At 39.4% G+C, this 27,228-nt stretch overlaps 1 protein-coding gene across 7 annotated transcripts in view; it reads left to right on the top strand.

Moving 5' to 3' along the window:
- Positions 1-27,228, top strand: part of PPFIBP1 (PPFIA binding protein 1) — a 70,447-nt gene that overhangs the window by 40,632 nt on the left and 2,587 nt on the right. For 4 of the 7 annotated variants that reach the window (XM_018048373.1, XM_005680723.3, XM_018048371.1 and 1 more), the window contains 15 exons: positions 6,552-6,667; positions 7,239-7,286; positions 10,245-10,305; positions 10,633-10,662; positions 13,191-13,362; positions 13,832-13,864; positions 15,982-16,132; positions 16,391-16,519; positions 18,577-18,727; positions 19,656-19,767; positions 19,912-20,000; positions 23,559-23,681; positions 24,766-24,891; positions 25,486-25,674; positions 26,879-27,058. In XM_018048373.1, coding sequence (XP_017903862.1) covers positions 6,552-6,667; positions 7,239-7,286; positions 10,245-10,305; positions 10,633-10,662; positions 13,191-13,362; positions 13,832-13,864; positions 15,982-16,132; positions 16,391-16,519; positions 18,577-18,727; positions 19,656-19,767; positions 19,912-20,000; positions 23,559-23,681; positions 24,766-24,891; positions 25,486-25,674; positions 26,879-27,058 — 1,710 coding nt within the window. The remainder of the gene's footprint in view (positions 1-6,551; positions 6,668-7,238; positions 7,287-10,244; positions 10,306-10,632; positions 10,663-13,190; positions 13,363-13,831; positions 13,865-15,981; positions 16,133-16,390; positions 16,520-18,576; positions 18,728-19,655; positions 19,768-19,911; positions 20,001-23,558; positions 23,682-24,765; positions 24,892-25,485; positions 25,675-26,878; positions 27,059-27,228) is intronic. The other 3 variants (XM_018048375.1, XM_018048374.1, XM_018048372.1) reach the window with 1 other exon arrangement.

Raw genomic sequence — 27,228 nt, 5'->3', positions numbered from 1 at the left:
ATGGTTGCCAGGGGAAAAGATCAAGGAAAGGATAATTAGGGAGTTTGGAATGGACATGTATACACCGCTATACTTGAAATGGATAACCAACAAAAACCTACAGTATAGCACATGGAACTCTGCTCAGTGTTATGTGGCAGCCTGGATGGGAGGGGAGTTTGGGGGAGAATGGATACATGAATATGTATGGTTGAGTCCCTTTGCTGTTCAGTGGAAACTATCAACATTGTTTGTTAATTGGGTATCAGTTCAGTTCAGTTCAGTCACTCAGTCATGTCTGACTCTTTCCGACCCCAAGAATTGGGTATACCCCAATACAAAATAAAAAGTTTAAAAAGGAAAAAAATAAAGACTTGGGCAATGTCAAAATCACTTATATAATTCGGGAAAGACATATGAATCCTTTGGAGATGGATGTGGTCTTCAATATGAGATTATAATCTACTTACTAAAAAATAAGTAGGCAATGAATAAAGTGGGGGCAAAGTGAGAGTATATAAATTTTAGTCACTTGTGATGGTAACACAGAAAGGTGATGGACTTCGGTTAACAAGCTAGGTATTGTGGAGCCAGGTATTGCGTCGAGGTACCCAAACTGGATGTCAGCAAATGAATTATCTACTAGCTTAGTTATGGCAAAACAATAAGAAGCAAATTGCCTTGACAGATTACACATTGGTTGCTTGATCACTTGGTAAATATGGTATTATCTGCATAAAAGATCTGCTTCGTGGGATCTGTAGTATTGGAAAATGCTTTAAAGCAGCAAACACCTTCCTACAGCCCTGTAAATTATCTTCACAAGGTGGAATGAAGAGAAGGGCCACATGTTTTGTAGAAGGTGGAGATGCTGGCAGTACAGTAGACCAGATCAACAAGTCTTTTGAACTAGGGTGTCTACCATGATTATTTTTGTAATCTGATCAGTTAATAAATAGTGACTACTTTCAAATTAAAAAAAGAAGAAAATTTCCCCTTCAATTTGTTAAACTTGAAAAAAGCAGCTTGAGGGAAATGAACAGTCTTAAACTCACTTATATTACTTTCATTTCAAAGTGGCACCAAAATCTATTATTGTTATCTGCTGCACACCACCCCCAAAACTTTGTGGCTTGAACCACAACATTGGTTTTGCTGATGAATCTACAGTTTGGGCAGGGCTTGGCAGGAACATCATGTCTTTGCTCCCCTGGACATCAGCTGAAATGGTGAGAAACCTAGGGGCTTGAGTCATCTGAAGCCTACTCTGTTCACTTGTCTGGTGGTTGAGGCAGACCATTGGCCAAGACTTCAGCTGAGACTCAGACTGGAACAACCGCATATGATTGCTTAGCTTCCTGTCGTGTACTGGTGGGTCTTAAGAGTGAGCATCCCGAGGAGAGGACTGGGCAGATTTTACCGCCTTTTGTGACTTATCTCAGAAGTCATGTAGAATCTCTTCTCCTATGGTCACAGGTCCATCCAGATTCAAAGAGTGGGAACATAGACTCTACCTCTTGATGAACAAGTGCCAATATCATAAAAATACATAGGATGGGATATATTGGGGCAACCATATTTGGCTGTCTGGCTCCAACAATTTATATCCCTCTCCCATGGAAAATAACATTCATCCCCTCTTCAAATACCCCTCAGCCTCTTCCCAATTTGGCATCAGCATCCCTGGATCTTGTCATACAGATCAGATCAAGTTATAGATGAAGCTCTTTGGGTCCATTTTCTTGGGCACAGCTTTGTGAATACCATTCCCTTCTATTTAAGGAACCTGGAACTTAAAGGACAAGCTGTCTGTCCCCCACACATCCAGCACACAGTGGTGGGATAGACATAATGTAGCTGCTGTTGGCATTCCCATTGAAAAATAGAGAAATACAGGACACACGTGTGTCACTAGTCCATAGCAATTCCATGGAGCCTAGTCCTCTAGGCGCTTGGCTTCCTTTTGAGCCATCCTTCTTTTTAATAAGAAGAAACCTCTATTTGCAGATGAGTAGTTTTCTGTTGTGGAGAAGGCAATGGCACCCCACTCCAGTACTCTTGCCTGGAAAATCCCATGGATGCCTCAAGGAGCCTGGTGGGCTGCCGTCTGTGGGGTCGCACAGAGTCGGGCATGACTGAAGTGACTTAGCAGCAGCAGCAGTTTTCTGTTGAGTGTGCATTTAGGTCACAAAACCTTCATTTCTTCTCGTTTTCTACTAGCTATATTCCCTTCAGTCTAAATTAACAGAATATTTTAAACATTTAGAATTTCTTATGAATCAATGTATAATTCACTGCATTAGATAAAATCATATCCACAAATATCTTCACAAAAAAGCCTTCATAACCTTAGGTTCCCTGTGAGGCCACTATGAGACATCCCTTTATCTTTAGAGTTTTTTGACCTGTTTGAAAGGTTCAAGGAGAGCATCACCTCAAATTTTCCTCTCTTAACAAAGCCACACCTGTGGCTTCATCTTAAGGCTGTTTTCCTGACAACACCTGTGCTTGATCTCGGCCTTGAAACCATTTCTTAATTTCAATTTGTAGTGTTCCATCTAGGGAAACTAGGAATGAGAAACAGTTTGATTTTTCAATTAAATCTTGGCTCCTTTATATTTAACAGATCCTTCTTTGGTCATCTCTCTTCTAACATTTTATTATAGGAAATTGTGAGAAGGAATCAAATAGCATCTTTACTTTTTATATATGTTGCTCATAATTACATAATGAAAATACAAAATTTCAATTGAATGAGAAACAGTTCAATGAGAAAACAACATTTCTCTTAGCTGAAATGTGTCATTAAAAAGGTATTAATGAGAAGGGGAACTGCATGAAGGTAGTCAAAAGGTACAAAGGCTATTAGTAAGTACTAGGATGTGATGTACAACGTGATGACTATAGTTAACACTGTATTGTGTATTTGAAAGTTGAAAAGAGAGTATATCCTAGAAGTCCTCATCGTAAGGGAAAAACTTTTTCTTCACCTATCTATATGAGGTAATAAATGTTAATTTAATGAAACTTAACTATGGCAATCACATAAAGTGTATGTAAGTCAAGTCATTATCCTGTACACCTAAAACTTTCACAGTGGCTATATGTCAGTTGTTGTTGTTCAGTTGCCAAGTCGTGTCCAAAACTTTTCAATCCTGTGACTTGCAGCACGCCAGGCTTCCCTGTCCTTCACCATCTCCCAGAGTTTGCTCAAACTCATGTCCATTGAGTCGATGATGCCATCCAACTGTCTCATCCTCTGCTGCCGCCTTCTCCTCCCACCCTCAATCTCTCCCAGCAGCAGGGTCTTTTCCAGTGAGTTGGCTCTTCGCATCAGGTGGCCAAACTATTGGAGCATCAGCTTCAGCATCAGTCCTTCCAGTGAATATTCAGGGTTGATTTCATTTAGGATTTACTGGTTTGGTCTCCTTGCCATCCAAGGGACTCTCAAGAGGCTTCTTCAGCACCACAATTCGAAAACATCAATTCTTTGGCACTCAGCAATTTTTCTGGTCCAGCTCTCACATCTGTACATGACTCCTGGAAAAACCATAGTTTTGACTATGTAGACCTTTGTTGGTGAAGTGATATCTCTGCTTTTTAATATACTGTCTAGGTTTGTCATAGATTTTTTTAATAAAACTGATAGGGAAAAAAACCTAAGGAATTAGTTAAGGAATAAGAATTATTTTAGAGGGGAAAATTCTCTAGTTGTTAAATATTTACACTAAAAGAAAAAATACTGTATGATGGCCACGGCATGTGCTCCATTTGTTGAAAGCAGCTGCTGTTCCATATGGGACATACCCAGATAACCTCATATCTTTACCAAAAAAGTCTTCACTATGTGAATTGTAGGTTAATGACAGATACTGTTTGGAAGCACATGCTGGAATCAAGATTGCCGGGAGAAATATCAATACCCTCAGATTTGCAGATGATACCACCCTTATGGCAGAAAGTGAAGAGGCAGAAAGTAAAAAGCCTCAGATATGCAGGTGACACCACCCTTATGGCAGAAAGTAAAAAGCCTCTTGATGAAAGTGAAAGAGGAGAGTGAAAAAGTTGGCTTAAAGCTCAACATTCAGAAAACGAAGATCATGGCATCTGGTCCCATCACTTCATGGGAAATAGATGGGGAAACAGTGGAAACAATGTCAGATTTTATTTTGGGGGGCTCCAAAATCACTGCAGATGGTGACTGCAGCCATGAAATTAAAAGACGCTTACTCCTTGGAAGAAAAGTTATGACCAACCTAGACAGCATATTGAAAAGCAGAGACATTACTTTGCCAACAAGTTCTGTCTAGTCAAGGCTATGGTTTTTCCACTAGTCATGTATGGATGTGAGAGTTGGACTGTGAAGAAAGCTGAGTGCTGAAGAATTGATGCTTTTGAACTGTGGTGTTGGAGAAGACTCTTGAGAGTCCCTTGGACTGCAAGGAGATCCAACCAGTCCATTCTGAAGGAGATCAGCCCTGGGTGTTCTTTGGAAGAAATGATGCTAAAGCTGAAACTCCAATACTTTGGCCACCTCATGCGAAGAGTTGACTCATTGGAAAAGACTCTGATGCTGGGAGGGATTGTGGGCAGGAGGGAAAGGGGACGACAGTGGATGAGATGGCTGGATGGCATCACCCACTCGATGGATGTGAGTCTGAGTGAACTCCGGGAGTTGGTGATAGACAGGGAGGCCTGGTTGGTGATGGACAGGGAGGCCTGGCGTGCTGCGATTCATGGGGTCGCAAAGAGTCGGACACGACTGAGTGACTGAACTGAACTGAACTGAAATGAAGTTTGGAACAAGAATGATTTTAGGATGACTGAAGATGTTCAGCCTCATCTTTAAAGAAAAGTCAGGAGGGCAATTTGAGGTTGGAGTGAAAGCCCTAAATTTTGAAAGGAAATCTAGAAAATGGGTCAATTTGCTAGTATAGCTATTTTTCCCAAGGAAGGAACCCAAGGAAATGAGTGCACGTCCAAAAATGGGTATGGTGGTTAAATAAATTGCCTAGAATGAATCATAATGATTCAAACTTAAAAAAGTGATAATGAAGTAATCTATTTTATAATAATATTACTTGTTAAGGAACAAAATTCAGCTGGGTAAACTTTAAAGATCTGTTGGCTTTATTCAGTGATTCATGAATCCAGCAGCATCCCATCAGCTGTTATAGTCAGAGTGGAGCAGAAAAGGGAAGTCTTTCTTGGCCTGTGCTGATTGGTGTAACGCAGGGTTATTCCTTTACATGGAATAGAGGTCTTGGGTCCCAGCCAGGTAACTTGTGCTGAACAGGAAATGCTGACTGGTTGACCTAGTCCTTCCTTGTCTTGGAAAGCTGAGCATAGAAAATGTAGTTATGTCCAGGCTTGCTAATATAGGGCTTAGCATGAGTGACTCCATTTTGTGCCCAATCCTTAACAGACTTCACATTTTATAACTTTTTCTAGTATCATAGAATGGGACTGCCACTCAGTAACTGAAACAAATCTCATAAAGCTGTTTTTATTGCCTATTTAAGTAAGTGAGTTTGTTGGTGGGTCAGGGACATTGGGCTTTCAGTGGCAGGAGTGAGCTGGCATCAGTTGTGTGTGGTTGTGAAGGTGAGGCTGTTGTTGACTGGTTGGCACTCAGAAGTGTGTTCCTGGCCTGGGTCCCTACCTGACTAATTTACTCCCAGAAGCCAAGAGCTGTCTTGGATTGGTTGACTTTCAAAAGTGAGTTCATTGAGGCAAGTTTTTTCCATTTTATACTGGAATTTTTTTTTTAAGTGCTTCATTTATTTCTTCATGGTGTGGCTCACAATCTAACTGCTCTCTAGTTGTCAGAAATTACTGAAAACCTGTGTTTAGAAAGCCTTTCACAAAATCCATCCTTAGAATATACAAAGCATTTGGGGAAGAAAATATATTATGCTTTTTTGTTGTTTTTGCTATAATATTGTTACTACTAAGCTTTGTGTTTTAAGTAGTGTACCCACAAAATCTATTATAATTTGTTTTAATGACACTTTTCATCAGTTCTGTTAACTGAAGTTAGTTAACCTGTGCACATATAGAATAATTAACTACCATATTAGACTAATGGTGGAAATTAAAGTGAAAATAGTGCTTTGTTTACAAAACTCTTTAACCAAATTTCATCTACAATTATTGCAACCCTGTAAGGTAGGCATTGACATTATCATTTTATAGGGGAGAAAATGAATGCACAGTTAAGTGACTTGACTAAGGTCAAGTTCGCTTAGTCAAGTGTGTCAGGGCCAAGATGTCAATCAGGGCTTAACGTGGTTAGGATTTACTGTTAACTTCTTAATGGTATTTATTATGTCGTCTTCTCAATATTCGGTGTCTTCTTCAAATGCACATTAACTTCTTCTGAATGTTTCCTCTGATTACCACATCTGGCTGTTTATGTCCTAAAACCATTTTATCAATATAAGGATAGAGTTGTAAACACAGGTGTATGAAATTTTAGCAGTAGACCACTTGCCTTATTTATTTATTTGTTACTCTGTGGCTTATGTTCTGTTTGATGGATTGATTTGGGGTTTTTTATTATTACATTACAGTTCCACACCAGCATCTTGCAAGTTTCAATCCCTTCATTATTGCCAGCATCTAAAGGCTTGGAAACTTCTGAAAAAGCAAAATTGCCTTCTAAGCCAGAGACTTCATTTGAGGAGAGGTATGTCATTTATGACCTAACACTGCAATATGAATACTCAAAAAAGTAGATCCACCAAAAGCAGGAGTGGCCTGCATTTATTTATAGACGTAATCTTTTACCCAGAGAAGCAAGAAACAGCAAGACACAGGCCAGGGAGGCCCACAGCAGTTCTGAATTATTAAAATAAGAGGTGTGAAGCAGGAAGTAACTGGAGGTTCAGCCGGGGAAGTATGCTGATCAGGTTAGAGAGGGACCTTGGCTTGTATATCCTAGGTCCCAGGTGGCCATCAGAGGGCTGCAAGGAGAATAGCAACAGTCATGTTCCTGAGACTGTTTGAAAGATGTTGTCAAGGAGCCAAGACAAGGATACGATAGTCTCTCCCTGGGCAAATGGAATGTGGGGGGAATGTGTTCCCAAATTAATTGCCTAATCTTTCAATTAGACTAAATAAAATTAAGTAGAATATCAAAAGAGAGAGAGGTAACTGTTTTTGCACAATTTTTTATCATTGACAGTTTTGTTCACTTGGAATATATAGTCTTTAATTTTTTCCATAAATCTCATCAATTTTTTTTTGCAATATTTTAGTGATGGAATTGGTTCTGCTGCTGAAACTCAACTGTGTGATAGTCTTGCGTAAGTTCTGTTTTATCAAATATGAAAAATATGATTGCTGCTTGGGACACAAAAGTGTGTTACACTAACAATGATTAGTATTAGAAGCAGGTGACCCTGAGGCCTGCATAAGTGAATGCAGCCATAATGACTGGAGCGGGTGGGGGTGGGGGTTGTGAAGAAACAAATAAATACTTGCTCTTTTACCATTATTTCATGCCAGCTTTCTGCTGATCTTGAGCCTTCCTTCATCAATTTTCATGTGAAGTTCAGTGTTTTAATTTTCATTTTTGTACTGACCTATATTTTGAGTATGTCTGTCAGAAAAGCATCACAGCAGCTGGTAAGGCTGCTCTGGTATTTTGTACTTTCAGCTTAATAAGCTGACCTAATGGCTACATTTATCCAAGTTAAAGTCTGGATGAAATTAGGAAAATATTTTCAGAACTACACTCAAAGATGAGATCTTTTTTCTCCATTATCGTTTTTTTATTTAGTAGTTGACATTTCTAGTAACTTATTTACACATAAATACATGAGAAATGCCTTTTAAAAGTTTGTTAGTATATTCCATTATCCTGTATCTTCAGTTCAGTTCAGTTCAGTCACTCAGTCGTGTCCGACTCTTTGTGACCCCATGAATCGCAGCACGCCAGGCTTCCCTGTCTGTCCATCACCATTACCCGAAGTTCACTCAAACTCACGTCCATCGAGTTGGTGATGCCATCCAGCCATCTCATCCTCTGTCGTCCCCTTTTCCTCCTGCCCACAATCCCTCCCAGTATCAGAGTCTTTTCCAATGAGTCAACTCTCCTCATGAGGTGGCCAAAGTACTGGAGTTTCAGCTTTAGCATCATTTCTTCCAAAGAACATCCAGGGCTGATCTCCTTTAGAATGGACTGGTTGGATCTCCTTGCAGTCCAAGGGACTCTCAAGAGTCTTCTCCAACACCACAGTTCAAAAGCGTCAATTCTTCGGCACTCAGCTTTCTTCACAGTCCAACCCTCACATCCATACATGACCACAGGAAAAACCATAGCCTTGACTAGACGGACCTTAGTCGGCAAAGTAATGTCTCTGCTTTTCAATATGCTATCTAGGTTGGTCATAACTTTTCTTCCAAGGAGTAAGCGTCTTTTAATTTCATGGCTGCAGTCACCATCTGCAGTGATTTTGGAGCCTGGAAAAATAAAGTCAGCCACTATTTCCACTGTTTCCCCATCTATTTCCCATGAAGTGATGGGACCAGATGCCATGATCTTCGTTTTCTGAATGTTGAGCTTTAAGCCAACTTTTTCACTCTCCACTTTCACTTTCATCAAGAGCCTTTTAGTTCCTCTTCACTTTCCGCCATAAGGAGAGTGTCATCTGCATATCTGAGGTTATTGATATTTCTCCTGGCAATCTTGATTCCAGCTTGTGCTTCTTCCAGCCCAGCGTTTCTCATGATGTACTCTGTATAGAAGTTAAATAAGCAGGGTGACAATATACAGCCTTGACATACTCCTTTTCCTATTTGGAACCAGTCTGTTGTTCCAGGTCCTGTTCTAACTGTTGCTTCCTGACCTGCATACAGGTTTCTCAAGAGGCAGGTCAGGTGGTCTGGTGTTCCCATCTCTTGAAGAATTTTCTGCAGTTTATCGTGATCCACACAGTCAAAGGCTTTGGCATAGTCAATAAAGCAGAAATAGATGTTTTTCTGGAACTCTCTTGCTTTTTCCATGATCCAGCAGATGTTGGCAATTTGATCTCTGGCCTTTTCTAAAGCCAGCTTGAACATCTGGAAGTTCACAGTTCACGTATTGCTGAAGCCTGGCTTGGAGAATTTTGAGCACTACTTTACTAGTGTGTGAGATGAATGCAGTTGTGTGGCAGTGTGAGCATTCTTTGGCATTGCCTTTCTTTGGAATTGGAATGAAAACTGACCTTTTCCAGTCTTGTGGCCACTGCTGAGTTTTCCAAATTTGCTGGCATATTGAGTGCAGCACTTTCACAGCATCATCTTTCACGATTTGAAAGAGCTCTACTGGAATGCCATCACCTCCACTAGCTTTGTTCATAATGATGCTTTCTAAGGCCCACTTGACTTCACATTCCAGGATGTCTGACTCTAGGTGAGTGATCACACCATCATGATTATCTTGGTTGTGAAGATCTTTTTTGTACAGTTCTATGTATTCTTGCCACCTCTTGTTAATATCTTCTGCTTCTATTAGGTCCATACCATTTCTGCCCTTTATCAAGCCCATCTTTGCATGAAATGGTCCCTTGGTATCTCTAATTTTCTTGAAGAGATCTTTTAGAGCAAAGTTATTTATTCTGTCTTGTTTTTAAACTGGTCACGTATTCCTGCTTTCAGTTTGAGTAACAACAGCTGCATATAATTGAATGCAGCTTATGAGAAGAGCAAGACTTTCCCAGGTGTTCACACTGTCACTGTGCTTTCACTAAGGTTTTATACAAATTTTTCACAACAGGGATTCCTCTATTATGCTTCAGTAGGACTGTAAAATAAAGTGCTTTGCCAGACTCAGAAAACTGATTCCTTTGTGAACTGAAAAGTAATACTTTTTCATCCTTTATTTTCATTAGAAGGATTAATATAAAAAGTACACAACCATTTTAAAAGTTCCTGGTGTAAATGTGTATATGCAAAGGAGGCACCACTAGCCTGTGGAAAACACTGGTTTATTTTTGAACATTGACATCACAGGATAGTCCTAAGTGTTTTTCCAGCCATTCTAATGTTCGCAGGACAGTTAGAGTTATTGGCGGGACAGTTAACCACTCCTGCTTTTAAAAGAACTAAACATTATAATTTAGTTAAGCACATAAATGTCTGTCTGAATCCAGATTTTCTTTTATTACCAGGACTCCATTCACATGCAATTTTAGTTTCTTTCTAAGGCATTATACTTAGAAGCAGTGGCACCAGAGCCACTTACTATTAATCATAATTATTATTGTTGTTATTTTTAGAATTTCAAGTTTGCAGAAGTCTAGCAGCCTGGGCAATCTGAAGAAAGAGTCATCAGATGGGGTTGGTCCTGTGTTTTTTCTGTCTGTTACCCTGAGGCGAAATATTTAGGGATCTTCATCTTGTCCCGTTTGTGGTTTTAATAATGGAAAAGTATTAGATACTGCAGTTAATGATAAATATTAAGGAATATGAGTGTAAAGGATTGAAAGTAGAACATAAAGTCAAATATGGAGACATTAATAAAGTATTGCAGAAAATAAGTAAAGATGAGATTTTGTAGCCCTGAAATAGATGTAAATTTATTTTAATTTGTTGAATTACATGTGAGAAATTCTAAATCGATTAATTCCTATAACAATATTTAACTACTATTGTTGTTTTGAACAGGAAAAGGAGTCTATTCCAAAGCCTTCCGAAGTAAGTTTTATGTCCAGATTACAATGTAGAAATGTTTGAGAGTCTAATACATGCATCAGACTTCTTAATACATAATGCATAAGATTGCTTAATATATAAAACATAAGACTACTTAAATGTCTCTAATAAAGCAAAATTCTTAGAATCTGAAAAACAAGCCAAATGAATCTAGCTCAACACAAAAGTTCACATATTATATGATCTCACTTATGTGAAATACCAGAATAAGTAAATCCGTAGAGATAGAACACAAATTGGCGGTTACCAGGAGTGGAGGAGAGAGGATGGGGAGAAACTGCGTAGTGCATAAGGGGTTTTACTTTAGAATGATGGAGATGTTTTAGAACCAGGTAGAGGTGTTGGTTCCAGCACCATGAATGTACTGAATGCCTCTGCACTGCTCACTTTAAAATCATTACTTTTGACTTCGCTGGTCCAGTGACTGAGACTCCGCACTTCCAATGCAGGAGTCATGGGTTTGATCCCTGGTTGGGGAATCAAGAACCCACAAGCCATGTGGCGCAGCCAAAAATTAAAATAGTTACTTTTATGTTATATGACTTTCACATCAATAAGAACAAAATAAAGGCGAAGCTCCGAACTCTTGGCTATGCTACTTGATGACAGTAACAACCAAACCTGGGTTTCCTTACACTTCACAAAAATTCCTTCTTAGAAAGATCACCAGCTGTTTATAACCAGTGTCTATCCACAGCAGACATGCTGGTATTTTAAAGCCATCGTCAACATGGGTTCTGGCTCTTCTTTATTGTTTTTCAAATGTTAGCCTTGCACAGGTCACAGTCTGGTAAGCACGCTCTCTCCAGATGCAATCTCTCGACTGTTGGCTCTTACTGCCTTGAGTCATGAGTAGGTGTAACTGACAAAGCACAGAAAGTAGATCCAGTCCCAATTCAAGTCATTGTTCTTTTTGTCTTGCTAATTCAGTAAGTGATGTGAAATGATTTTGATATAGAGCATTGAGACATAGATAACAGAATCACTGAACTGTGGCATCTGTACATGTTTAGTTACTATGAATGGTAGAAATGTAGAGAAAAATAGCTACCTTAAAAGCTTGTTTCTCTCTGTTTGCTCTTCTCTCTTGCCTTTCTCTTGTCCTTCTCTCTATTTTTGCAGAAAAGAGAGAGAGGACAAGAGATGTTCACGAAATGAGAACATGCAGACAAAAGAATCCTTGGATAATACTGAAACAGTATAATTATCAATTTAAATAACCAGAAAGCTCAAAATTAAGTTACAGGCAGACCTCGGAGATATTATAGGTTCAGGCCCAGGCTGCCACAATAAAGCAAATATTGCAATAAAGTGAGTCACACAGATGTTTTGGTTTCCCAGTGTATATAAAAGCTATATTTACGTTATACTACCATAATCTATTACATCTGCAGTAGCATGATATGAGCAAAAACCATGTACATACCTTCATTAAAAGGTGCTGGAAAATGCTAACCATGATCTGAACCTTCAGCAGGCTGTCGCCTTTTTATAATAGTAACATCAAAGGTCACTGATCACAGATTTCCCTAACAAATATAATATTAATGGAAACGTTTGAAAGATTGAGAATTACCAAAATGTGTCATGGAGACACAATGTGAGCACATGCTTTTGGAAAAATAGCACTAATGCAGGGCTGCCACACACTTGCAGTTTGTTAAAAACACAATATCGGCAAGGCACAATAAAGGGTGATGCAATAAAATGAGGTATGCCTGTATTTAAAGTCACAGTTAAAATTCTTGATAAGGATTTTGAAATATTGTGAGGATCTGAAGTGGCTTCTGAATCAATCAAGATAAATTTAATTTCAGTGTATATAGTTTTAATGGTTAATCATATTTGAATGTATCACAGTCATTGAAAACTGGTAATCCATGTTTGGTAACTTGAAGGTGAGATATGAATATAACTCAGAACCCCATTTCAAAATTATATATCTTAAATAGTTGCTGATTGTGCTTTCATTTTATCATTAATTCTTTGAGAGGAAATATTTAACTGGAGTAGAAAAGTTCTTATACTGCTGGTATAGAAGGTCAGAACTAATGTCTACTTTATAGAATAATTACATTGTATTGGGATTTTATTGTTGTAATTATAAAGACTGTGAACTATATCATAACCAGGTCTTTGTCATGATTGTTAGGAAAGTAGGAAATCTGCCACTACTCCAGTGATGTAATGTTTTATCTCTGCGTCTTTGAGGGAATGAGGCAAATAAAATTAAAATAAAATTTGAGAATGTCTATATCTATCCTAAATACTTGAAGCCCTAAACACATGGATTAAGATTGGTGATGACCATGTTTGTGTCGTTGTTCCTTAAGTAAAAATCAGAATTGACTTTTTAAACTTCTAACAGGACATTTGACATTCATAGTGAATGTGTTAGTTCAGTAATCCTTTGTTAACTAGAGTCACGTGTGTAACGTATTTGGTACTGCTGTGTACCAGTAATTATGCGTGTTCATGCTGTGTCACAGTCGTCACTACTTCTCTCTCAGGATAAAGCTCCGGTAGAGAGCAGTCCCTTTGGGACCCTCCCTCCCAAAGCTCCAGGACATGATGCTTCCGGGGATGATAATCCCTTTGGCACTCGGAAAGCCAGATCTTCCTTTGGTCGTGGTTTTTTTAAAATCAAAAGTAACAAGAGGACAGCAAGCGCGCCAAACTTGGGTATGTGTGGCCAAAATGCCATTTCCTTAATTCTTCCAGAGTCAGGAAAATATCAATCTCTTTCCTTATTCGTCTATCTGTACATTTCTTTTTCTCAGAAATGAAGGTGAATGACTTGGGGGGAAAAGTTAATTTAAAAAAATGCTTCCACAGGCTTAATTCAGAGGTAAAGATAGCTTGGTGTGGACTCTCTCACTCTGCTCCCTGTTCTGGGTGTAAACTTAGAGGAAAAACCAAAACCCGTGGCTCTCTCTGACATCATTACAAGCAGCTTCCCATCTACTCTGAAATTCACCCCGTATTGACACTGCTAATAGAGTCTGTGTGTAGCATCGGAAGCACAGTGTGGCACCCCTCTCACTGTGTGTATTTTGTGAGTAGGAGTTTGATCTGTGTTTCATTTTGTCGTTCCCCTGTGTTTTCTCCATTGGGCTGCGTGTGATTGTGTGCGTTGTTGGGATTTCTGAAGATCGTAAACGAAGTGCCAGTGCACCCACCTTAGGTACCGTACCCCTGCATGCCTGCCTTTGCCAGCGCTGTGCTCCCAACCAAGCTAATCCCTGCTCTTGGCATCCTGATCACTAGACAGCGAGCTGGCAGCATCAAAAAATGGAGTCCTCTACTCCAGAGGTTTCCTTCCACCTTCCGCTCACCAGGACTCTCTGTAGAGCCTCCGCTTCTAAGCCTAAATGCTGCTGTAACCCATGCTAATGGCACCTTGCAAGCAGCTCTGTGAAGACCTAGATGTGCCCAGCAGCCGGCAAAGTACAGGGCAGGAATATCCTGGCGTCATAAATCCAGCTCCTTCACCCCAAAGTACATCACATCACACTAACTCCCAGGGCCTTGCAGTTCCTCCTCGATGGTAACATTTCCCCAGACTCCAGGAAGAAATGCTTTTAGCTGAACAGGTCTGTGGAAAACACTGAAAACGATCATTTTAGACTTACTTCTCTTAGAGGAACATCCTTCTGACATATTACTTTGAAGATGGAGGTGACATTTAGTTATAGCAATATCTGAGGAATTACCCCCAAAGCGATTTTAGGAGAGGGAAAGCTCAGTTTTCCTTTTTAAAGAATATAGTGGTAGGGAGGTTATCCTCAGAATAAATAAAAACAGGATGCTTTTAAAATGAGGGAGAGCTGGGCAGCATTTTCAGGGACCCCAGTGGCTGTAGGGTTTGAATGGATTGATTCCTTTGGATTTTCCCAGTGGGTCCTATTACCTTGCATAGGTATCCACATATTAATATGGGTCAACAAAAGTGACTTCTCTCTCTTCATTGCCTTAAATGTCCAGCATATACACAGGATGAATGAAAATGATCTATCCAGACAACTGTTCTCAAATGTGTTTGCATCTTTCTTAGGAGAAATGTATTGTTGATACTGAGAGGCCAGTCAATGCTGCTTACCATAACCTATAATCACAGCTCTGCTTCATAGACAAGTCAGCCTCTGCAACTTTTAGATCTTGCTGAAACACTGTCCCTGTGATTTTTGTACAGCTTTTACTTTGCTCTGTAAAAGTGCGTGTTCTCACATAGAGGAATCAGCATCCTTGTGTTTGCTAGTGTAAGATCGACAGCTAAACAAATGAGGAGAGTTGATGCTGGGAAGTCTGAGGATAACAGATTTGGGTGTTACTCTTTTACAGCAAAATCAACAGGCACTAGTTTCCTATCAAAAGAAAAATAATTTTATTAAGAAAAATTTATGACTATCCAGTTCATTCTTTTCTTAGTTCCTGGAACATAACAGGTTATAATTAAGAATGAATTTCTTAAATAAAGAATTCCCAGAACTTGGTAACCAACTCGATATAAATGCCAAAGGGGAGAAGGGAATGAAAAGAAAATGACAAAGAGGTTAGACTGGAGTAACAGGGAGAAAATTACCTGGTATTAATGAAATATGAAATAAGAAAATGTAAAAGAAGACTCTCAGGAAAATTGGATGGATTTGTTAAGTCCCAGGTACTCTTGGCACATCAAATTGGGAATATCCACTGACATTCAGATACTGAAGCTGGGGAGAGAGATTTTTAGGCTCAGAGATTCTGATACCAGTTGCTTTGTTCATGAAATGAGCAAAGCCATCATTTCGTGCTGAGCATAGAGTGAGTGAGTCTGTTAAAAGATCCCGCAGAAGGAACCCAGGAGAGAATCTTGGAGTGAAAGAGGAAGAGAAAACAGCGCTACAGCAACGAAATTTTCAGATGGCAGATCTAGGAGCTTGTTATGTCAGGAAGCTAAAGGAGATGATGGCTTTGTAGGAAGTAGTCAACAGTACCAAGCACTGCAGTAAGTTCGAGAATGATTTCATTATGGATTCAAATCAGTTAAGGAAAGAGTATGGTAATGCTATTTTACCTTTGATCTCAAAGAAGATATAATTTCCAAGTTAATAAACTTGATACACAACAAAGTAGATGGTAGAGTAGGATGTAGATTTGTGTTCCATTTTTAATATTTGCAGGGTGCTCTTTCTAAGTCACTGGTTTATAGATCAACAGAAGAAGAATTCTTAATAGTTGCTTAAACCGCGGCGGTTAACATCTTGGCATGTTCACCCATGTTTTAAAATTCATCAAGTGTGTATTCTGTTCTTGGAATAGCTGAAACAGAGAAGGAGACACCGGAGCACCTAGATCTGGCTGGTGTATCTTCTCGGCCGAAAAATTCACAGGGAAGTAGTGCCTTCCAGATGTCTCCACCATCTCCAGATTCCAAAAAAAAATCCCGGGGTATTATGAGACTCTTCGGAAAGTAAGTAACAGAGCTTTGTCTTATATGTGGCTCAAAAGTAGGGATGATTGGCAAACTGGCTAAAAATGGTTACAATATTTTAGGGCTTTTGTGATCCTTTTACAGAGGGAAGATTGTGACGGAATTCATTAACTCTTTGAGTCTCAAAGTTTAAATCCAGATGTCTTTTCTAACCATACATACATAAGCATCAGTTTAAAATGTTCAAATTAAAGTCAAAGACATCTTCAGGTCTAATGTGCTGTGTCTTCTTTACAGACTTAGGAGAAGTCAGTCCACTACATTCAACCCAGATGACATGTCTGAGTCTGAATTCAAAAGAGGAGGGACAAGGGCAACTGCGGGGCCCCGATTGGGTTGGTCTCGTGATTTGGGACAGTCTAACAGGTAGGAGCAGCCACATGAATGGACATTTGCATCACCTCCCAAGCATCAAGGTCTTGTGAGCATCTGCAGTGTTATTATTGACCCTGGGTTAGACAGCTGAATCCATTGCTTACTGCTGCACCTATGGAAGCTTCTGTCATCCTTAGACTAGTGCTGTTTGGCTGTGGTTAATGAGGAACTATACAGAAGATGAGGGCTCTGTGAGCTAGGTGAGTAACCTGAGCTGAAATGTCAGCAACATCTGTACTAGAATGGCTCTTGGATTTAAATTTTACATAAAAAGTAATTATAGGAACTCTAAAGCGTAGCTCTGGAAAGATGGGAAAGTGTAGTGGTTAAGAATAGGTTCTACAGACTTGTGGTTGCCAAAGGGAAGAGGAGATGGGGGAGGGATGGAGTGGAAGTTTAGGATTAGCGGATGTAAACTAGTATATATATGATAGATAAACAACAAGGTCATACGGTATAGCACAGGGAACCATGTTCAAAAGCCTATAATAAACTGTAATGAAAATGAATATGAAAAAGAATATATATATATTTATATATCTAAATTACTTAACTTCACACTAGAAACTAACACAGCATTGTAACTCAACTATAATTAAGGGGGGAAAAAAAAGAGAGAATAGGTTCTAGAGATAGACTGCTTGGACCTGATTTCTGACTTCACCACTTCTTGTAAGCTGAGTGACCTTAACCTATTACTTTCATGCTCTCTGCCTCTGTTTCCCATAATATGAATTAGTACTTACCCCCAAAAGATGATTGTGATGATTGAATGAGTTGATACGCTTTAAGTATCTGGCAAAAAAATAACTGTTCAGTGTACATTAACAGGGCTTCCCTGGTGGCTTAGTCGGTAAAGAATCTGCCTGCAATGCAGGAGACCACCTGCAGCACAGGAGACCTGGGTTTGATCCCTGGGTCAGGAAGATCCCGTGGAGAAGGAAATGACAACCCACTCCAATATTCTTACCTGGGGAATTCCATGGATAGAGGAGCCTGGCAGGCTACAGTCCATGGGGTTGCAAGAGTCGGGAACGACTTAGCAACTAAACTACCAAACATTAACAGTTAATATATAATGTGAAAGCACTTAAAAGACATACATGCTTTCGGAATTCAGTTTATCAGGACTGTGTACTGTTAAGACTCTAAGAACTTTTCCTACACCTTTATCCCAGTTTAGGGCTGGTTTGGAACTGCTCCACAGACTTGCTAAACATCAAAGGGTGTGGTTGGCAAACATATAGCACAAGTCATTGATACTAAATCTTTAAAAAGAAAATAGGCTTAAAACCTTTCACACATGGTCCCTCCCACCAGGCAGAACACTGGGCACCGGTTTCGTCAAGGAGGAAACTCTTTGGCCTTCTTCAAACACGGAGCAGTCTCGTTTGCCATATGTTCTCTTGTACACAGTAGAGGAGCTCTTTGTGCTGTTCTAAAAAGAAATTTTCTTATTCGTTGCCACACTGTTTTTTTTCCAAACAAGAATGCCATTTGTAAAAATAGCATAAGAAGCTAATACAATATTATAAATCAACTAGATTCCAGGTTAAAAATTAATTTAAAAATAGCAAAAGAAAGCAAAAATTTACTTTGATTGCACTATCTCACACTCAGGAATGGCATATTGCCCTCTTTTCATTGAATACCACGTGGAGAGAAATTGTAGTTCTACTAAAGTTAATTCAAGTTAGACTTGAGTTCCTTCAGTCTGATCTAGTGTTCTCTGAAGATTCAACCTCTAAACAACATTGGTTGGTACTAGTATAATACCTTGATCTGTGCGTTTAACTCAGTCTTCTTCCATAGAACAAGGTCTTCTTAAGTCATGTTGAATCTTTTGTGGCTTTGTTTGACACAAGGGAGCGTTCATCTCCCTTGTAAGGAAGTATCATTTCCTTCACCAAATACATCCTAAAAATTAGGCTTTTCATAGTCAGATGGGAATCTCTGTATCTATTAAACATACAGTTGTTCCACCTTCATGATAAGTTACAGGATTGGCTTTAAATTGTTTTTTCATATGATTGTTCATTTTCCCTTAGTGACTTGGATATGCCATTTGCCAAGTGGACCAAGGATCAGGTTTGCAGTTGGCTGGTGGAACAGGGTTTGGGGTCCTATCTGAATTCTGGCAAGCACTGGATTGCATCTGGCCAGACACTTTTGCAGGCTTCTCAACAAGACCTAGAGAAGGTGAATGCCTCTATTTTGTTTATGCATTGGAGACAGAGAGAAAATGTGAACATAGGCTTGTTTTATTTTCCAGAAAGGGAAGTGAGTAGGGCTGGTAAGTACTCTGCAAAAAGCTTGAGTTCCCTGCTTTGTGCTTATTTTATCTCATGGACTTAAAAAGGGAGGACCTGGTCTTAATGATTCCTTTGAGACACTTAAGCCACTGGGCATTTTAATGAAAGAATCATTATAGAGCCATAATCATAAAGTTTCAGTTCATATTCTCAAAACCATTCTGTGGCTGTATCATTGGTCCATCTTCTCAATGTAATATGTACAATTCAATTGCACTTTGCACAAGGGAGAAAAGCCCTACATTTTATGTCCAGTAATTTAACATTTCTTCCCAATTATTTAACATCTGGTGCAAATAAGAGTGGGCTTCCAAGGTGGCATTAGTGGTAAAGAACCCATCTGCTAATGCATGTTAGATATAAGAGATGTGGGTTCGATCCCTGGATTGTGAAGATGCCCTGGAGGAGGGCATGGCAACCCACTCCAGTGTTCTTGCCTGGAGAATCCCACAGACAGAGGACCCTGGTGGGCTATAGGCCACAGGATCGCAAAGAGTCAGACACAACCGAAGCGGCTTAGCACACACACACAAAATGAGAGTAGAATTGGTATTATGCATCCTACAGTTCCAATCTTGCAAAGGAAGGAACCTAGTGGGAATATCTAACATACCACTAAATCAACTGCAGTGGCCTTGGCTTTTCAGGAGCCTTTTATTCAGCAACATTTTATAGCTGGGGTTAGTATTCTGATTTAATGTAATTATTGAATCTTTAATACTAGCTTGATTTTGGAGGTATTGGCATCCTTTGCCAATGGCCGCCAGCCTATGTTGACAGAGCTGTAATGCCAGTGTTTCTGTTTGCTATTTCAGGAGCTTGGAATCAAGCATTCCCTTCATCGAAAGAAGCTCCAACTGGCACTGCAAGCCCTGGGATCTGAAGAAGAAACCAATCATGGAAAGCTGGATTTCAACTGGGTCACTAGTAAGAGGTTTTCAATTCATGAATGAGTGTGTATAAAATTATGCACACACCCACACATACATGCACATACATAGCTGTTCTTTCTTTTTCATCACAAGAACCGATGTTCTGTGGCTTCTCAACAGAACTCATTTCTATCCATAGGATGGTTGGATGATATTGGCCTCCCCCAGTACAAGACCCAGTTTGATGAAGGACGGGTAGATGGTCGAATGCTTCATTACATGACTGTTGTAAGTGACTCACTCCTGGGGTTTGGGGAGGCTAAAGTTGCTTTTCTCTGAAAAACACAGAAATCGAGTAAGCAAAATACAGTGTTTTCACAATGGTTCTACCAGATTTTGAAGGTATTGCTTTAATTTGAGGAGAGGGACAGGCAGAGTTTTCTAAGTTGATGTTGTGGGATTTGGCATTTGTAATAGGCTTGGGAAATTTTGAAACCCTGATACAAGCTACATAAAGCTTTATATATATTCAACAATGTAGACATTGACGTGTACACTTCTGAATGGGTGCATTTTATGATATAAAATAACATCCCATAAAAAGATTTAAAACTGAAACTAGAGTTCTGCAGCCCTGGCGGTTTCTAAGTGGTACACTTCTATTAGTAGTGACCACTGGAAAGGCTGCCCTTCTGATGGTTCCATTGGAACTGTCTTTTCCCTTCCCCTTTTGAGAACTATTTCCTGAAACCCCCTAGTCCTTCTCACTTCAGCCCAGTTCTGCTGGAGTGAAGAGGAGACAGGGAAAGGTAGGGCTTCACTCGGCTCCCTTCCTTTCTCTTGTGTATTTCTAGCCTTCTGTCCAGTGGATGGAAAAATTTTTCCCTACTTTAAAACAGCAGGGAGAGATGGGTTGCAGGAGAACTTGTTCTGGACTCCATGGTACTAGGAGTGTCCTGCCTAAGATACATTTTTTTAAATGGCTTTTTTGTGGTCTAGGATATGGATCCAACTACCACAAGTATCTTTCTTTTTTAAGACAGTGGAAACTGTTAAATTAATTTTATTGACTTGGACCTTGCTGTTTATTTGGTGAAAGCTGTTAAAAATTGCTCTAATTACTTCTGAACAAAAGTTTAAAATTAAATGTGAAAGTCTTGTAGTATATTTTTCTCTTAATTTGTATAAGAATCATATATCCATATTAACTTTATTTTTATATAATAGCTTTATTTTTTAATTGGAATATAATTGCTTTACAATGTTGTAAAATTTCTACTGTATAACACTGTGAATCAGCTGTAAGTATACAGGTATCCCCTCTGTCTTGAACCTCCCTCTCCCACCCCCGTCCTACCCCTCTAGGTCATCACAGAGCATTGAGCTGAGCTCCCTGTATAGCAGCTTCCTGCTAGCTTTCTATTTTACACATTGCAGAGTATGTATATCAATGATATTATCTCAATTCAGACAAGTATCTTTTTAAAATAAGTGGAAAGTTTCAAAGAGCTGATTTATTTAGGAATTTTTCAATAGCAAAGAAAGCTGGGGTCCAGCTCATTTTCTTCTCCATCACTGAAACAAAAGTTTGAACGATGGTGGGCACATCATGTAAGATGTAGGTAAAATAACACCAGTGGGCGGCATGTTGCACGCTTACGTGTGCCAGGCACTCTTTTAAACGCTTTGCTCATAATTAATGCTCAGGTCTCAGCAGTGCTTGAGGTAGCACTCTGTTATCCCCAGCTTTTAGATGAGGAAACAAAAAAACTGAGAAATCAGGTAACTTACCCATGTTGCCACTGTTAGAAAGTAGTAGAAAGTCAGAGTGCATTTGTGGCTGTTGGCCTGCCTATTTACGGTATGAGGATGTTCATACTGAGAACACTGTGAATGTGAGCTGTGAGAATTTGCTCACCTGAGAATGTGAGCAGATTCAGACTGAAAATCACAAAAGGCAAACATAATTTTCCATGTCTATGAAAGAATAAATTACCTTAGAAGATTTGACCCCAGAAATCCTAAGTCATAAAAACATCTGTTTGTATGTAGTGTCCTGTATTGAATCCTGGATCAGAAAAAGGGACTAGTAGAAAAACCGGAGAAGTCTGAGTAAAGCCTGGGTCTAATTGAATTTCATTATTGTCTTTGTTAATTTCTTAGTTTTGCTGACTATCATGATTATATAGAGCTTGACATATAGAGTTAACATTAGAGCAAGCTGAGCAAAATTTGTATGGGACTCTGTACTATCTTTGGCAACTTTTCTGTAAATCTAAAATCACTTAAAAATAAAGGATTTTTAAAAAATCCTCCCCTCAAAAACATGTGTTTTGATTTAAGAGAAAATGTTCCCTACTTTTAAAATCCCTTAAACTAAAATAATTAACATTTTATTTACATTGTAAACATTATGCATTTCGATTTTTCTCTTCAGTCTGACAGACTTCAGTTGGTTGAGAATAGTCCATGTGGAAATGTTTTGAATAGGTGTCTCAGTCTTAGATTAAAATATGATAAATGCCCTTTCTAACTTACCATCAAGCACTGCTTTTAAGAAGTCAGTCTAATAACACTAAGATGTAAATCAACTATACTCCAATATAAAATAAAGTTACATTTAAAAAAGAACTTAATCTAGAAAAAAGCTCAGGAAATTATTTTTGCTTGGATTTAAGCTGTCTTATCATTTTATTTTTAAAATATCTCTATAATAGGTTAATTTTTCCCATATAGGAAATGTGTTCTTGAAGTTATGGTTGCCGGGGGGAAGGATGAGGGGAAGGGACAGTTAGGGAGTTTGGGATGGACATGTACACATTGCTATATTTAAAATGGATAACCAACAAAGACCTACTATATAGCACATGGAATTCTGCTCAGTGTTATTGTGGCTGGGATAGGAGAGGAGTTCAGGGGAGAATGGATACATGCATATGAATGGCTGAGTCCCTTTGCTGTCTATCTGAAATTATCACAACATTGTTATCAGCTATACCCCAATACAAAATAAAAGGTTTTTTTTAAAAAAAGAAAAGAAATGTGTTTTCTGTAAGGTATGCTAAAGTGGATATTTTCCTTATATATTTTCTGGGTGTGTTTGGAAGTAGACTGGTACTTAACCTTGACACTGCCTCCCCCATCACCTTCTTGTAAAATACTTTGTTTTGGTATGTTTGAGAAGTTCCCTATAGTTACAGATTGGTGAAAGTTATTCCTTAAAGGAATTGTTTGGTGATATATGTTGGTGCTTATAACGTCTTCATTTCTCTTCTCTCTCTACCTCTCACCAAAAGCTTTGCATTGATTAAGATAGCTTTTCCCAAACTGTTCACATTGTCTGCTGGATAAAGCACAGTAATCCAGAACCAGAGATTTCTTGAGGCTGGGGGATGGTATAACAGGAACAGTCTTCTGGTTTCCCTGCAAACTGTGATATGCCTCAGCTCAGAGAACCAGCTCTCAGTCATCAGTGAAGATCACTTGGACTCAGTTATCTGCTTTATCACATCACGTCAAAGCCGGTCACTTTTCACTGCTTTTCACACTGCGTGTTTCAGAGCTGTTTGGGCCTAACATCTTACCTCAGTAGAAGAGAGATAAATAGGAAGAAGTCAGCTTCAGTTGAAACAATGTGAATTTTGGTTCTCTTCTATTTGTATATTGGGATCCTGGAGAAAATTTTGTTCAGAACAGGAAAAAGGGTTCTGTTAACAAATAAAAACTTTGAAAAACCTGACGAGCCCTTGAGGCCTATTGAGGGGCCCTTCTACTTTTAGGTGAGTTTTCTGAGATCTTCCTGAGAAGGTGCTCCTGCCATCTCAGTTTCTTTGTTTTGTTTTGCAGGATGACTTACTGTCTTTGAAGGTCGTGAGTGTGCTCCACCATCTCAGTATCAAAAGGGCCATCCAAGTCCTAAGGATCAATAACTTTGAGCCAAACTGTTTACGGAGGCGACCCTCTGACGAGGTAGCACCTGAGGCTGAGGTTTCCACAGCCCGTCCTTTCCATGTGTGTGACAAGTCTGGGTGGAGAAACAGACCTATTTTTTTCTTCTCGGCGCCTACATAGAAGGGAAACTTCTGGCTCCCTCAGAACCTCAAATCCAGCCTCATTTACTTCTTAGGCTTTGTGTTTCTGTATCCCTTCCTTTGGGCTCCTCTGGTGGCTCAGTCAGTAAAGAATCTTCCTGCAGTGCAGGAGACCCAGGTTCAATCCCTGGGTTGGGAAGATCCCCTAGAGGAGGAAATGGCAACCCACTCCAGTATTCTTGCCTGGAGAATGCCATGGACAGAGGGGCCCGGTGGGCTACAGTTCATGGGGTCGCAAAGAGTTGGACACAACTGAGCGCACACGCATCCCTTCCTTTCCCCCACGACGGGTCTGCCTGTGTAGCTGAGCTGTGTTTTAGTTGTACTTCCTCCTTTCTTGGGTACATTTTATACTTCTGCCTCCTTAAGCCACAAAGTTAAGTATCACTGTGAAGACTTCCTTTCCTGGAACACTGCTTTACTAGTAAGTATGTGAAAAACTTAAAACTCTGGGACATGCATTCATTAAAAGAGAGTTCAAGTTAGCAAACAACCTTTTTACCTTTATGCTAAACTCCTCTCCATGAGGCAGATTCTTTACTTTTTTTTTTTACTTTATTAAAATACTGAGTTTATTTCACATTATATTCTTATCTCCCCACCATTTCCATTTGTCTGACCATCAGTACTACCATATCCTATCATAACATGGTATACATACTTAAAACCTGGAGTTCCATCTTTGCAAACTAAATTGGCATTTTGGATAACACACTGTTGTCAATGGAACCTAGACAACGATTATCAGATACGACAGAGAAAGTTCTCACCCTTATAAAAAGGACAGCTAGATATCAGCTGTTGCAGAAATGAAATGATGGAAAAATTTAACAAAATATTTAAACTACTTTCTTAAAGAGTCTTCCTCCCCTGAGGCAGGCCCTTTAGAATTGGCAGGCAGGTTTTGTATTTGGAACCCCGTAGTCGTGACTAAAGCTCTGGGTGGTTGTTTGTCCCCATAGAACAGCATCACCCCATCAGAAGTTCAGCAGTGGACCAATCACCGAGTGATGGAGTGGCTGCGCTCTGTGGACCTGGCGGAATATGCCCCCAACCTCAGAGGCAGTGGTGTCCATGGTGGGCTCATGGTAAAACTCTGCTTTCATTTAAAATTGGCTCTTTATCATTTTGTTTCCATTAGTCTAATGAGTAGGAGATTTATCAGTTGCTTGTCATAATCCTGAAGTCATGTAACTGAACCTTTCTGCACCATTTCTAGTGAATCTTTACTTTCAGAGTATTCTTCCCCATATTCTAAAATTAATATCATCATATAGTCTAGATTGAATTTAAACTGATTTCTCTTTCACTGTCTTCACTAATGTTGGATAACATCTGGCCATCGGCTTGCATACGATCATGTTTTAAAACCCCTGGAGGGATACTGCATTGCTGCACCTTGATGTTGCATAAGGAGTTGGTTCCCAAAGGTGCCACTTCAGAGGTAGAAGCCCCAACTTTGTAATGCTTGGGTATCAGGACCAGCCCTGCTTCTCACTAGCTTAGGCAAAACAAAGAAAAGATCCTTAAATTGGAGGTCAAAGTCCACAGTTCATCTATCCTCACCAGGCTGTCAAGAGAGTCATTGGAGATAACTAAAGGAAAGAGCTTTGCAGACTATAAGGCACAATCCAGGCATGTGTGATCCGTGGTGCCTTCAACAATCTTAATTTTTCCTGTAGGTTCTAGAACCTCGTTTTAACGTAGAAACGATGGCTCAGTTACTGAACATCCCACCAAGTAAGACCCTGTTGCGAAGACATCTGGCCACTCACTTCAACCTTCTGATCGGTGCAGAGGCCCAGCACCAGAAGCGGGACGCCATGGAGTTACCAGATTATGTGCTTCTAACCGCGACCGCCAAAGTGAAGGTTGGTTCAAGCTCCTGCCATTTTATAATTGCCTATAGCAAAGACTCAGTCTTGGCTCTTACCTGGCTATCCCATGTTCTTAGGTTTTCTAAGTTTTGTGAATGGGTTGAAGGTAAATGATTCTTTAAGAATAGTTAGGAAAATGGATTTTTGAAGGCTTCCTTCTGGAGGGATCTTTGCTCAAATCACTTATTTTATTAGAGTGAACAGGAGTAAAGAACATGATGTTGGCATCTACCACTGATTTTTTTGCCAATGCGGAAAGTCCATGTCTTGGGCCCAATATTGATTGCTGTTATCCTGTGGATAAATCAAGCATAAGAGGAGGATTTTTTTTCTCATAAATAACCAGACCTGCAAGTTAGGAAAGGATACTCAAGCAGTGATTCAAGGTAGACCAGCACAGAGTTGAAATCTTCAGATTTACCTGGATTCATGGATCATACCAAGTTCAGATCACTTTTTATTTTTTAAATCACTCTTCTGTGAACTCTTCTGAGTCTGTTATATCAATTAAATTAATGTGAAGATTGGGTTTATCAGTTCCTCCACAAACATGGCTCCTCCATGAACCCCTTTTAAAAGAAAAGAAAAAAAAAAAAACCACTCCCCCTACCCACTCAGTACTTTCTCTTTAGCTCCCTTTCTCCCTTAAAAAAAAGTGTCAGATTTGAAACCTCTGAAAGAGTCTGTTCTATATAAATTCTCAACATCAGCATCTCCTTGAAATATAGTCTCAGGTGCTATCCAGTGAAAAGATGGATTTTTTTCTTCTCTTAAAGTTTTCTCCCTGGAAATGAGGGCTTCTTTTAGCAGTTACTGGAATGGATAATCATAGTCTCACTCAAAAAGAAAATACAGTAATGGCTCTTTCCTCTTTTTGACCTTGCAAAATTGGATTCAGCCCTGAGAAATCTCATTGCATTAAGGTCAGTCACAATTAAGGCTCTTGGCTTTTCACAGTGACTACCCAGCTAGTGATGTGAATAAGGAGAACAAGCTTAATTTTCTGAGATTCATAATGAGGATCATTTATCATATTTGGGTGTTAATCATATGCTTGAGATGTCTTTGTTTTTCTTATACCCACTCAGTCATCAAATTGCATTTCTTGGTGGTGTGAAGACTTAAATGATATGTGTTACTGGTCCTTTGTCGTGTGACTTTTGTCAAGTCCCTGGTTGTTCTTGTTTTTCTTTTAAAGCCAAAGAAGCTTACCTTCAGCAATTTTGGGAACCTGAGAAAGAAGAAACAGGAAGATGGGGAGGAATATGTTTGTCCGATGGAGTTGGGACAGGCATCAGGAGGGACATCTAAGAAAGGATTTAAGCCTGGTTTGGATGTACGCCTGTATGATGAGGATGACCTGGACCGATTAGAGCAGGTAAATGTAACACCATAGGCCTGTTTCAAAGTTCTTTCACTATTAAAACACTAAGTGAAAACTTTGTGTGCTGTCTACTAACTAAAGATGTTTTCCTCAAATACCTAATAATAAAGATAATAGTAAGATAACAGCAAGCACTTACAGATTGTTTGCTACATCCCAGGTAC

This window comes from Capra hircus, chromosome 5, assembly GCF_001704415.2.
Source record: "Capra hircus breed San Clemente chromosome 5, ASM170441v1, whole genome shotgun sequence".
Classification (NCBI taxonomy): domain Eukaryota; kingdom Metazoa; phylum Chordata; class Mammalia; order Artiodactyla; family Bovidae; genus Capra; species Capra hircus.
Note: the sequence above shows the minus strand (reverse complement) of the source record. Positions and strands in the feature narration are given on the sequence as shown.